At 41.4% G+C, this 12,770-nt stretch overlaps 1 protein-coding gene across 1 annotated transcript; it reads left to right on the top strand.

The window, feature by feature from the left end:
- Positions 1–4,981: 4,981 nt before the first annotated feature.
- Positions 4,982–8,574, top strand: LOC124107301 (mast cell protease 3-like). The gene is made up of 5 exons (XM_046465222.2): positions 4,982–5,158; positions 6,757–6,904; positions 7,358–7,496; positions 7,684–7,941; positions 8,298–8,574. Exons 1-5 carry the CDS (start codon positions 5,008–5,010, stop codon positions 8,457–8,459), a joined length of 858 nt encoding a protein of 285 aa, XP_046321178.1. The 5' UTR covers positions 4,982–5,007; the 3' UTR covers positions 8,460–8,574.
- Positions 8,575–12,770: the final 4,196 nt, after the last annotated feature.

Raw genomic sequence — 12,770 nt, 5'->3', positions numbered from 1 at the left:
TGAAGATGAAAGGTTGGGAAAAATCATACCACTCACATGGACTGTGGAAGCAAGCAGGGGTTTCCATCCTCATAACAAATAAAGTAGACTTCCAACTAAAGTCAATCAAAAAGGATAAAGAAAAACACTACATACTGCTCAAGGGAACTATACACCAACAAGACTTAACAATTATGAATATATATGCCCCAAACAATGGACCATCTGCATTGATCAAACTCTTCTCAAGTTCAAGAGTTAAATAGACCACAACACAATAATTCTGGGTGACTTTAACACACCTCTTTCATAGTTAGATAGATTTTCCCAACAAAAGCTGAACAAAGAAACTATTGAACTCAATTATACAATAAATAATTTAGACTTAACTGACATATAAAGAATATTTCATCCTTCAACGAGAGAATATAATTTCTTATCAGCAGCATATGGATTCTTCTCTAAAATAGACCAAATAAAAATCAATAACATTGATAAACCTTAGCCAAGCTAACAAAGAGAAAGAAAGAGAAAACTCAAATTACTAAAATTCACCATGAAAATGGAAATATCACAATACACACTACTGAAATACAGATGAAAATCACAAGCAATCTTAAAAATTTATACTCTAATAAAATAGAAAATCTTGAAGACATGGAAAAATCTATAGCAACATATTATCTACCCAGATTGAATCAGGAGGACATAGGAACTTTAAATAGATCCATTTCAAGCAAGAATATTGAATGTTCCACCAAAAGCCTACCAAGAAAGACAAGCCCAGGACCAGACAGATTCTCAGCTGAGGTCTACAAGACCCTCAAAGAAGAATTAAAACCAATCCTCCTCAAATTATTCCATGAGAGAGAAAAGGAGGGAACACTTCCAAACTGATTCTGTGAAACTAGTAATACCCTGATGCCAAAATCAGACAAAGACATATCAAGGAAAGAAAATTCAAATAGATATCCCCCTGATGAACATAGATGCAAAAATTCTTAATTAAGTACTGGCAAATCACATATAAGAACATATTAAAAAGCTAGTTCACAACTATCAAGTGGGGTTCCTCCCAGGGATGCAAGGTTGGTTCAACATATGGAAATCAATACAAAGATCATTAATCACATCAATAGACTTAAAGACAAGAATAACATGATTATCTCAATTGATGCTGAAAAAGCATTTGACAAAATACAGCATCCATTCATGCTCCAAACACTAGAAAAACTAGAAATAGTAGGACACACCTCAACATTATGAAAGCTATCTGCACTAAACCCAAGGCCAACATCATTCTAAATTAAAAAAAAATTGACACTTTCCCTCCAAAAACTGGAACAAAGCACAGATGCCCTCTTTCACTATTTCTATTCAACACAGTCCTGGAAACTCTAGCCAGAGGAATAAAAGAGAAAAAAGAAAATAAAGGGATAAAAATAGGAAAAGAAGCACTCAAACTATCCCCATTTTCTGACAACATGATTCTATATTTAGAAAACCAAAAAACTTCTAAAACTCACAAAAAAAATCAGCAAAGTAGCAACACATCAAATTAACACCCCATAAATCAAACGTGTTACAAAACATCAGTGATAAGTCAATTGAGAAAACTGTCACATTCACAACTGCCACAAAAAAAACTAAAATAAAGTATCTGGGAATCAATCTAACAAAACAGATGAAAGATTTCCACAATGAAAACTAAAGAACACTAAAGAAAGAAATTAATGTTTCAAAATGGCCCTATTACCAAAAGCACTATACAGATTTAATGCAATTCCAATTAAGGTTTCAATGATGTTCTTCATAGAATACAAAAAGCAGACATAAAATTCATTGAAAAAATAAGAGGACAAAAATAGCCAAAGCAATCTTCCACAGAAAAGTGAAGCTGGAGGTTTCACAATAACAGCTTAAACTATATACTACAGAGTTGTAGTAACAAAAATATCATGGTAAAGAGAATAAAATCATGGCATTCGCAGGTAAATGGATGGAGTTGGACAATATAATGCGAAGTGAAGTTAGCCAATCCCCAAAAAAAAAAATGCCAAATATTTTCTCTGATATAAGGAGGCTGATTAATAGTGGGGTTGGGAGAGAGCACCGGAGGATTAGACAAACTCAAGAAAGGGCAAAGGAGTGAGAGGCAAATGGACGGGGCATGGAGGTAGAAAAGATGGTGGAATGAGATGGATATCATTACTCTAAGTACATGTATGAAGACACAAATGATGTGAATATATTTTGTATACAACCAGAGATATGAAAAATTTGCTCTGTATGTGTCACATAAATTATAATGCATTCTGCTGTTGTATATACCAAATTAGAATTAAAAAATGAATTTAAAAACATACCATGGTATTGGCACCAAAACAGACATGAAGACCAATAGCAAGGACAGAAGAAAAAGAGATAAATCCACCTAAACCCAGTTATCTCAACTTACTAGACAAAGGCACCATAAACATACATTGAAAAAAGATAGCCTCTTCAACAAATGGTACTGAGAAAACTGGATATCCATATGTAACAAAATGAAATTAGACCCCAATCTCTTATTCTGCACAAAACTCCAAGTAGATCAGATACATAGGTACTAGAACAGAGACCCTGTGCCTAATACAAGAAAAAGGAGGCCCAATTATCCTGTTGGCTTAGGATCTGATTTCCTTAACAACACTCCTAGAGCACAAGGAGTAAAATCAAGAATCAATATATGGGATGGATTCAAACTCAAAAGCTTCTTCTCAGCAAAAGAAACAATCAATAGTGTGAAGAGAGAGCCTACAGAATAGGAGAAAATCTTTAAAACCTGCACTCAGATGGATCATTAATCTCCAGGATATATAAAGAATACAAAAAGCTTAACAACATAAAAACAAATAACCCAATCAACAAATGGGCAAAGGAACTGAACAGACACTTCAAACAAGAAGAAGAACAAAAGGTCAACAAATATATTAAAAACTGTTCATCATTACTAGCAATTAGAGAAATGCAAATCAAAACTACAGTGAGATTTTATCTCACTCCAGGAAGAACTGCAATTATCAAAAATACAACTAACAAAAAATGTTGGCAAGGATGTGGGGGGAAAGATACACTCATATATTCCTAGTAGAACTGCAAATTTGTGCAACTCTGAAAAGCAGTATAGAGATTACTTGAAATGGAACCACCATTTAACCCAGCTATGTCACTACTCACTTAATAACCAATGGACTTAATATCAGCATATTATACTGATGTGGTCACATCAATGTTCATAGAAGCTCAATTCACAATATCTAAGCTATGAAAACAATCTGGGTGCCCTTCAATAGATGAATGGATAAAGAAAATGTGGTACATATACACAATAGAATATCAGTCATAAAGAAGAAAGAAAATATGCCATTTGCCAATAACTGGATGAAACGGGAGGCCATCATGCTTACTGAATGAGCCAATCCCAACAAACCAAAGGCCAAATGTTCACTATGATATGTGGATGACGACTCACAATAGGCAGAGGGGAGGCAGGAGTGGAGGTTCACTCTATTGGTCAGGGGGAAATGGGATTATGGTGGAGAGATGGGAATGGGAAATGGGAAAGACAGTAGAATGAATCAGACATAACTCTCTTCCTGTCATATATGAATACATGACTTGTGTAACTCCATATCATGTACAACCACAAAAATGGGAAGGTATAATCCATATATGTATGATATGTCAAAAAAATATTCTATTTCATGTTTCACTAAAAAAAATTATTTTTTAAAGAACAGAGATGTTCCAAACAAATAATATTTCTGAGTTCATGATTCTTCCTTTTTTTCCATGCAGGGGGAATCATCAGGGTCATTTATGTAGCAAATGATAGGGGGATGTCAGAAAGGTAGATTTCTGAACAGTGCACAAAGGTTACTACCTTGACTCTCTGGCATTGGATTCCAATTCACATGGTATCATTCATTTATTAAACAGAATATCATTGGGAGAAAAGACTTTCTTTCATTTCCGCATGGTTTAAACAAAGCAGACTCACAAACTTATCCAAAGGCAATAACCTACTGGTGGTTTAGTTCCTCTGATCAGCTTTACAAACACCCAAAGTGGTTGGCAGATAACACACAACAACTATGTGTCTCCCATCCCACCAGCTTTACTTACAGCATCATTGAATGCCCCCTCTATAGGCAAGGTCTGTCCCTAGCTGTTTACTCTGGGTGGGTTTGAGATTGATGCAAGCAATGAAATATGGTAGAGTTGATACCACCTGACTTAAAATTTGGGTGAAAAAGAACACAATTTCTGCCTCCTTGCAATTAGGAGAGAATGGTCTCTCTGGAGAAACCAATCATCATGTTGCAAGCAACAAACCCCTTCAGGGAGACCACATTGGCAGAACCTCCTGGAGAGGAAAAGAAGTTCCCAAGTGACAGCCAGCATAAGCACTGACCTGTGAGGCAGGGAGCCTTCAGATGATTCCCCTCTCTGCATCCCAAGACCAGCCTGCTGACACACACAGGAGCAGAAACAAGATATCCTCAGCAACCATGACCAAATTGAGCTTCCTGAGCAAAGGATATTTCATTGTTGTTTTGAACACTGAGTACATGGGTAACTGGGGCACACTGTATTCAGGATTGCTCCCACCCCATTCTGCCCATCCCTGTAACCCCAGCCCCACCATCTTGTCTATTCACTAATATTTTCTTGTCTTCTGCCACAGCGAAAGAATCTCATCTCCAATGTCCTGAGTCTTACAAAGAAAACGGTTTCACCAAATGATCATCTTTCCATGATCATCATTCAAAGAGAACCAAGGAAATGAGCATATTTCTGAGACCACAGGACACACTTTGGCCAATGTTTAGCACCTATAGCACCCCATCTTGTGACCATAGGTTCCTGTTTTCTGCTTCTGTGGTCAGCACTGAATCAAGAGTGGTGGGAGCTAAGCCATGGCTAAGGTCTAACTCAACCATCAGATCTTGATCAGAAAGTGAGGCAAGGGTGAGATCATCTCAGATGAAAAAGCCCCCACACACCAGAAGAGAACACTGGGAGTTTAAAAGACCAGGACGACACAACAACATCTTTGACCAGAGAGGCCTTCCTGGGAAGATGAAGTCACTCCTGCTCCTGTTGGTGTTTCTTCTGTGCCCAAGGGCAGAGGCAGGTGAGTGACTATCGCCAACAACTGAAGCCCAACCCCAAGCTCAGCCCTGTTCAGATGCTGCACCCCACCATTCCGGCTCAGGTGCACCTCCAGCAACTTTCTGCTTAGCAAGGTAAACCTCACCCAAAGACTGGCGGGCCTCATGGGGATGGGAGCACAAAGGAGGAGCAGGGCAGAAGGCTGGTTTTCATGAGAGTCAGTGGCCACCTTCCCCTTTCCCAGCTATAACCTTTACATCTGGAAAGCAGGCCCTTTCACAAAGACATATGAAAAAATAAATAAACAATTCCCCAGGAAAAGGCAGCTGACAGAAAGGGGCTGGCTTCTGTAATCAAGGTAAAGATCACTATATTTTTAAATTAATATCTTAATATCTACCTTCAATGTCCACCTGCTTCTTCAAACTTGTCATTCTCACACTGCCCAGGAATGAAGCCAAAGATCCATTTGATCACAGAATTGTGGGCATTCTCATCCCTTAACAGATATGTGTGCCTTGGTTCAGCCCCATGTTCTCTCAGGTCATTTTCAGTTACAGATGGGTACAATGGCTTTGTCAGACCCCATCATCCCTGGTGCTCACAATCTCACCAGCACTACCCCTCCAACCTCAGCCACAGGCTAATCAGGAGCCATTCCCTCACACAGCCAAGACCTTTACTGGGCACCTACTTGGTGTCTGGCTCCAGCAGACAAACATAAAACAGGACTCAGCATCCTGAATTTATGTGCAGAACCCAGTAGGAGCTCAGTGGGATCTAAGGGGGAAACAAGAGAGGAAAGAAGATTCTGGGACACTTCAGAGAAAGGACTGACCAGAATCTGTAGGGACTTTACTACTTGTTCCAAACTCATATCCTGTCAGTCAACATTGACGTCTGAAGCAGGAATTACAGAGCAGGGACTGCCCTGCTCTTGGTCAGAGGGAGTATCTGAGTCTTGTGGGTCACTCTTCAAGCCAGGAATGCTGCCTGACAAACACTCAGGGCCCATGTTTGCTGCTGCTGGCTACTTAGACCTTTCCCCTAGGGACATGTATAAGGGCTTGAGCCAGCCAAGGCTACATAGCAAGTGAGGAGACCAGGGGCAGGGCCAGAACAAAGGAGCATGGAGGGTCTCTGGATGAGGTCAACTTCCTGTTTGATGAAAGTGCTGGAGGACACAAACCAGGGACCCAATCAGAGAGAAATTTTTTTGTTTGTGCTCCTAAGTGGGGAATCCAATAGAATAACTAAAAGAGAAGTATTCACAGACAACAATCAATAATAGTGACCAGAGGGTAGACAGGGGAGATGATAAGGAAAGGAGAAATTCCTTCGACCGTAAAAGAAGATCAAACTCTCCCACCAGATTCCAAATGTTGTGGAACCCTCTCTTCAGAACAGTCTCTCTGTCCCTCTTGCGATAAACCTGCTGCCTGCTTGCTCTCTCTGCATCCTGCTTGTCAATTCTTTGCTGAACAAGGACAATGAACCCAGCACCCCTAAATGGTAACAACACCACACTCAATCCTTCCTTCCCTGTAGTTTACCCCAGTGTCCTCTTCTTCAGCCTTTGGCTCCATGAGCACCAAGGGCAGGACAGAACTTTCCTTTCAGGGAAAATCATCGGGGGCCAGGAAGCTGTGCCTCATTCCCATCCCTACATGGCATTTCTTCATATCCAGACTCCAAATAAAACGAAAGGATGTGGGGGTTTCCTTGTTCGTGAGGACTTTGTCCTGACAGCAGCCCACTGCTGGGGAAGGTGAGTTCACCCTTCTAGAGAAAACATCACAGGGAATATTCTCCTTTGGGCCTGAAGACAAGAGCTCCATGGAGGGCAGGGAAGCTATGGAGAGAGAAGAGCAGTCAGTGCAGGTGGCTTGTTATACAAAAGGCGAACGTGGATCAGGCTGAATGGGAAGGAGGTGGGTTTTGCCCGAGATCCCAGAGTGCAAATATGTGAAATTAAGAGTCTCACTTGGAGACTCTCTCTGTGCATGACTGTACATGTTCTGTACATGACTCAGCACACTGCAATACTCTAGGACCTGCACCAACACTGGCTGCCAGGAAGCAAAGGGAAGAGATGCTCAGCCCTGAGTCCTCTTCCCATGTAGCTTCTCCCAACTCCAACCTGCCCTGCCCTGGGCCAACCATTTTCCTTCAGGGATACCGACTTGTATCCCCTGTGACTCTACCTCACTGTCTGCTCTAGGAACAGAACCATCACTGTCATCCTGGGAGCCCATGACATCGATGAGCAAGAGACAACCCAGCAGGTCATCCCTATAAGAAGAGCCATCCCCCATCCAAATTTTAAAACAAAGCCATGCAATGACATCATGTTACTTCAGGTGAGGCATGCCATTCCACTGGGTCTTACACAGGTTATTCCTAGAGGGTTAAATCCTCATAGCCTTGTTTCCATCCCTCCTTGTCAAATTGACCCCTTCACTTGTCCCAGTGCCATGATAAAAGCAACCCCATGTCTGCGTCGATTTTCGTGAGTTGTTGATCAGAATTCCCTTTATCTGCCTTTAGTTGAAAAATAAGGCCAAGCTGAATGCTGAGGTGAGCCTCCTCAAGTTACCCTCAAGAAATTCCCAGGTTACACCAGGGATGGTGTGCACTCTGGCCGGTTGGGGACACATTGGCCAAAACATATCCACAACAAAACTGCATGAGGTACAGCTTGAAATCCAAAAGGACGAGGAATGTCTCTCTCATTTCAAAAGTATATATGACTCCACCACCCAGATTTGTGTGGGGAACCCAAAAGAGAAGAAGAATTGTCTTCAGGTAAGTTCACCTGCATTGGCTATTCCCTGCCTTGGCACAGCAGAGTTTGAGGAGAATCAGGGCAAAGGGAACTACTTATGCCCCTATGTACTCAGCCTTTCACCAATTCAGTCTCTGGTCCTGGAGACTCATTTCCCTTTGGTCACTTCATGAACAGAGACTTACTGGAAAAGGAGAGGCATCAGTCAACTGGGGGGAATAGTCAGGGTCAGGCTGGAGCCCCCCAGACTGAATGAGGACTGCCCCGGTCCTGATTTCACAAACACAGCCCTCTAATAGTGCCCACACACACCTGGGGAGGGGGCAGTGTGGGATCTGAAACTGGTCAGCTAAGAGCTTCTTTTCTCTGCCCACAGGGAGACTCAGGAAGTCCCCTTGTGTGTGAAAATGTGGCCCAGGGCATTGTGTCCTTTGGGGAAGACGAGGGGACACCTCCAAGTGTCTACTCCAGGATCTCAAGCTATCTGCGCTGGATTAAAAAAACAATGAAATCCTTCAAACTCCAGGGGCAAGACTGAGAGGACTTCAGAACGGATCTTCATCCTCTCTTCAACATAGGCCCAAAGTGCACTGGGTGGAGGAGTAAAGGGGAGACTGCCAGTTGCTTAATAAACTTTCATCTCTGCAACAGAAGTGATGGATTCCTCCTTTCTTCACCAGCATAACATTCTGTAAGGTGCTGACTGTATGTCCAGCAGGAACTGCTCACATTTATGATTCTTTACATTCTTCCCCTCAGGCACACTCCACCTTCCACCTCTAGAATTTAAAACCTTGCTTTGTTGATACTGGCTCCAAATTAGTGTTCAATTCCAGCTCCCTGCAGGATGGTGAGTTTAAGCTACACAGGAAAAAAGGATGCTCTCTAGACAAAACTCATTCCTACAGTGCCTTCTTACCTCATTTTGTACCTACATTCCTACCCTACCCACTTTCAGGGCCAATATGAAAACACAAAAGAACCCATATTTGGAAAGGAAATTACATAATTCCCACCCTAGTGGTAATCGGTAGGAGCCTTTTGGAAAGGTGTGGTTCATGCAGAGGTTCCTCTCCAAGTTAGCACAATTGGCAGCTTGGAAGCATGAAGCTTTCAGGAATAATTTTCAGTATCCCCAGATGCAACATGAGTTCTGTCATAGCCCTGTCATGGGGCAAGAGCCCAGCGCAGTGTCTGGTCTCCTGAAAACCCATCCTCCCAAAACTCCAAATGACCTTCCATCTTAGTCTGAGCCAGCTTCTCTCCACCTCCCATGTCCAGGTTCCCTGGAATCCTGTGAGGATCCAAGCACCCTTTCTATCTGTGTTCACCAATATTATCATCCTTGATAGATCTTGAGCACTAGCTCAACTTCTGTCCCATTCATGAAGGACCAGGAGGCAGGGTATGTCCTCAGAACTCTAGTCCAGAGTTTACACCTAGGTCAAGGCCATGTCAGTCGTCCTCATGCAGAGGAGTCCTGCTCCTGACCTCAGAGCTCAACAAAGACGGGTCACACTCAGCAGCTTGATCCCTTTCAGGCTCTTCCTTTTGGGCACCACTGACAGTCTGGCCTCTGGGACAGAACTCATTGATTAGTACCCTGGAATATAATGTCCATCTATGTGAGACAGCCTGCCTCTGTAACAGGACAGAAGCAACATTCTGCAAAGCAGCAGTCATCATGGAATCCATGTGGTGTTTCTGTGGCTTTCCTGGCCTGCATCTCAGTTTAAAATTTATAAGAATCACGGGCATCTTCTTTTCAAGATAATAAAACTTATTTGAGATGTCACATGGTAGAGCACATTATCACATCACATCCAAGAAGTGCTGATTATGGGGTCTAGAGGAAATGGAGACTTTATAGTCTGTCAGTGCTAAGAGCATTCCCTCCCAGGAGGCAGGAGGAAGATGGGAAGAAGGACCACAGTGTGAGCAAGTCTGTCCTGATTTAACTTTGTGGCATGTACACAAACTCAGACACGAATCAGTTCACATTTTTCTGAAATCTGGGGTCTGACTTAAGCATGGGCCAATGTGAAAAGTAACCCTAGTTATTACTGAGGCCTTGCCACACTCACAATTGAACCAAGATAGGCAGGCTTAGGTATGCTTGGAAAATGGAAGCTTTTTTAATCGTTTTTAATTTTTTTTGTTGAAGGTTTACAGTGAAACATTGTAACTGGGTTCATCCTGACAAACTCACACATACATGAAAATCAATTCAGCTCATAATGCCAATCTTTTCAATCCCCTCTCTTACCACCCAGCTAAACTTTTCTCTCGAATTCTCCTTCATCTACTCTACTTGACTCCCTTTTGCTCATCTAATAATTAATTATATTTAATTAGTAAAATTAACCAAATTGTTAATTGGTATAATTAATTATATTTGCTTGATTCTTTGTAATATCTATTCCTCCCTCCACTTTCCTTAATGTTATTCTAGTTTCAGTGTAAAACAGTAAACATTCAACGTTTGGATTTCAGAGTTGGTTTATTTCACTTAGCATGATGTTCTCCATTTCCATTCATTACTGGCTATAACTTTATTCTTTTTATGGCTGAGTCAACTCCACTGAATATATGTACCACAGTTTCTTGTTCCATTCATCTACTGACAGGTATCTAGATTGATCCCATAATTTGGCTACTGTTCATTGTCCTGCAATAACCATTGAGGTGATTGTAGTATGTTGATTCTTATATTTGGGGGAATACCAACGAGTAGGATAGCTGGATGACATGGTGGTTCTATCCCTAGTTCCTTGAGGAGTCACCATACTGCTTTCCAGAGTGCTCGTACTGGTCTGTAGTACAACCAACAATGTACAAGTGTTCCTTTCTGCCCACAACCTTGCCAGCATTTATTGTTGTTCATATTCTTGATCATTGCCAACCTGACTAGAGTCAGTTGAAATCATAGGACAGTTTTGATTTGATTTCCCTAATTCTACAAATGGTAAACATTTTTCATATATGTGTTGCCCATTGTGTGTTTCTTCTTTTTTTTTTTTTTTTTTTTAATTTTTTATTGTGGGTTGTTCAAAACATTACAAATTTCTTGACATATCATATTCCACACTTTGATTCTAGTGGGTTATGAACTCCCACCTTCACCCCATACACAGATTGCAGATTCACATCAGTTACACATCCATTGATTTACAAATTGCCATACTAGTGTCTGTTGTGCTCCGCTGCCTTTCCCATCATCCACCCTCCCCCCTCCCCACCTCTCCCCTCCCCTCCCCTCCTCTCTCTCTACCCCCTCCACTGTATAACCCTGAGGGTCTCCTTCCATTACCGTGCAATTTACCTTCTCTCTCCCTTTCCCTCCCACCTCTCATCCCTGTTAAATGTTAATCTTCTTCTCCTGTTCTTCGTCCCTACTCTGTTCTTAGTTACTTTCCTTATATCAAAGAAGACATTTGGCATTTGTTTTTTATGGATTGGCTAGCTTCACTTAGCATAATCTGCTCTAATGCCATCCATTTCCCTGTAAATTCTATGATTTTGTCATTTTTTAATGCAGAGTAATACTCCATTGTGTATAAATGCCACATTTTTTTTTATCCATTCGTCTATTGAAGGGCATCTAGGTTGGTTCCACAGTCTTGCTATTGTGAACTGTGCTGCTATGAACATCGATGTAGCAGTGTCCCTGTAGCATGCTCTTTTTAGGTCTTTAGGGAATAGACCGAGAAGGGGAATAGCTGGGTCAAATGGTGGCTCCATTCCCAGCTTTCCAAGAAATCTCCATACTGCTTTCCAAATTGGCTGCACCAATCTGCAGTCCCACCAGCAATGTACAAGTGTACCCTTTTCCCCACATCCTCGCCAGCACTTGTTGTTGTTTGACTTCCTAATGGCTGCCAATCTTACTGGAGTGAGATGGTATCTTAGGGTGGTTTTGATTTGCATTTCTCTGACAGCTAGAGATGTTGAGCATTTTTTCATGTACTTGTTGATTGACTGTATGTCCTCCTCTGAGAAGTGTCTGTTCAGGTCCTTGGCCCATTTGTTGATTGGGTTGTTTGTTCTCTTATTGTCTAATTTTTTGAGTTCTTTGTATACTCTGGATATTAGGGCTCTATCTGAAGTGTGAGGAGTAAAGATTTGTTCCCAGGATGTAGGCTCCCTATTTACCTCTCTTATTGTTTCTTTTGCTGAGAAAAAACTTCTTAGTTTGAGTAAGTCCCATTTGTTGATTCTAGTTATTAACTTTTGTGCTATGGGTGTCCTATTGAGGAATTTGGAGCCCGACCCCACCGAATGTAGATCGTAGCCAACTTTTTCTTCTATCAGACGGCGCGTCTCTGATTTGATATCAAGTTCCTTGATCCATTTTGAATTCACTTTTGTGCATGGCGAGAGAAAGGGATTCAGTTTCATTTTGTTGCATATGGATTTCCAGTTTTCCCAGCACCATTTGTTGAAGATGCTATCCTTCCTCCATTGCATGCTTTTAGCCCCTTTATCAAATATAAGATAGTTGTAGTTTTGTGGATTGGTTTCTGTGTCCTCTATTCTGTACCATTGGTCCACACGCCTGTTTTGGTACCAGTACCATGCTGTTTTTGTTACTATTGCTCTGTAGTATAGTTTGAAGTCTGGTATCGCTATACCGCCTGATTCACACTTCCTGCTTAGCATTGTTTTTGCTATTCTGGGTCTTTTATTTTTCCATATGAATTTCATGATTGCTTTCTCTATTTCTACAAGAAATGCCATTGGGATTTTGATTGGCATTGCATTAAACCTATAGAGAACTTTTGGTAATATCGCCATTTTGATGATGTTAGTTCTGCCTGTAATTTTTATGTGTTTTTGAATGTGGTTTGCT

This window comes from Marmota monax, unplaced genomic scaffold (genome assembly GCF_021218885.2).
Source record: "Marmota monax isolate L192 unplaced genomic scaffold, Marmota_monax_Labrador192_F-V1.1 WCK01_AAM20220418_F8-fsc00079, whole genome shotgun sequence".
Lineage (NCBI taxonomy): Eukaryota > Metazoa > Chordata > Mammalia > Rodentia > Sciuridae > Marmota > Marmota monax.
This window is presented reverse-complemented; position numbering and strand designations above follow the sequence as displayed.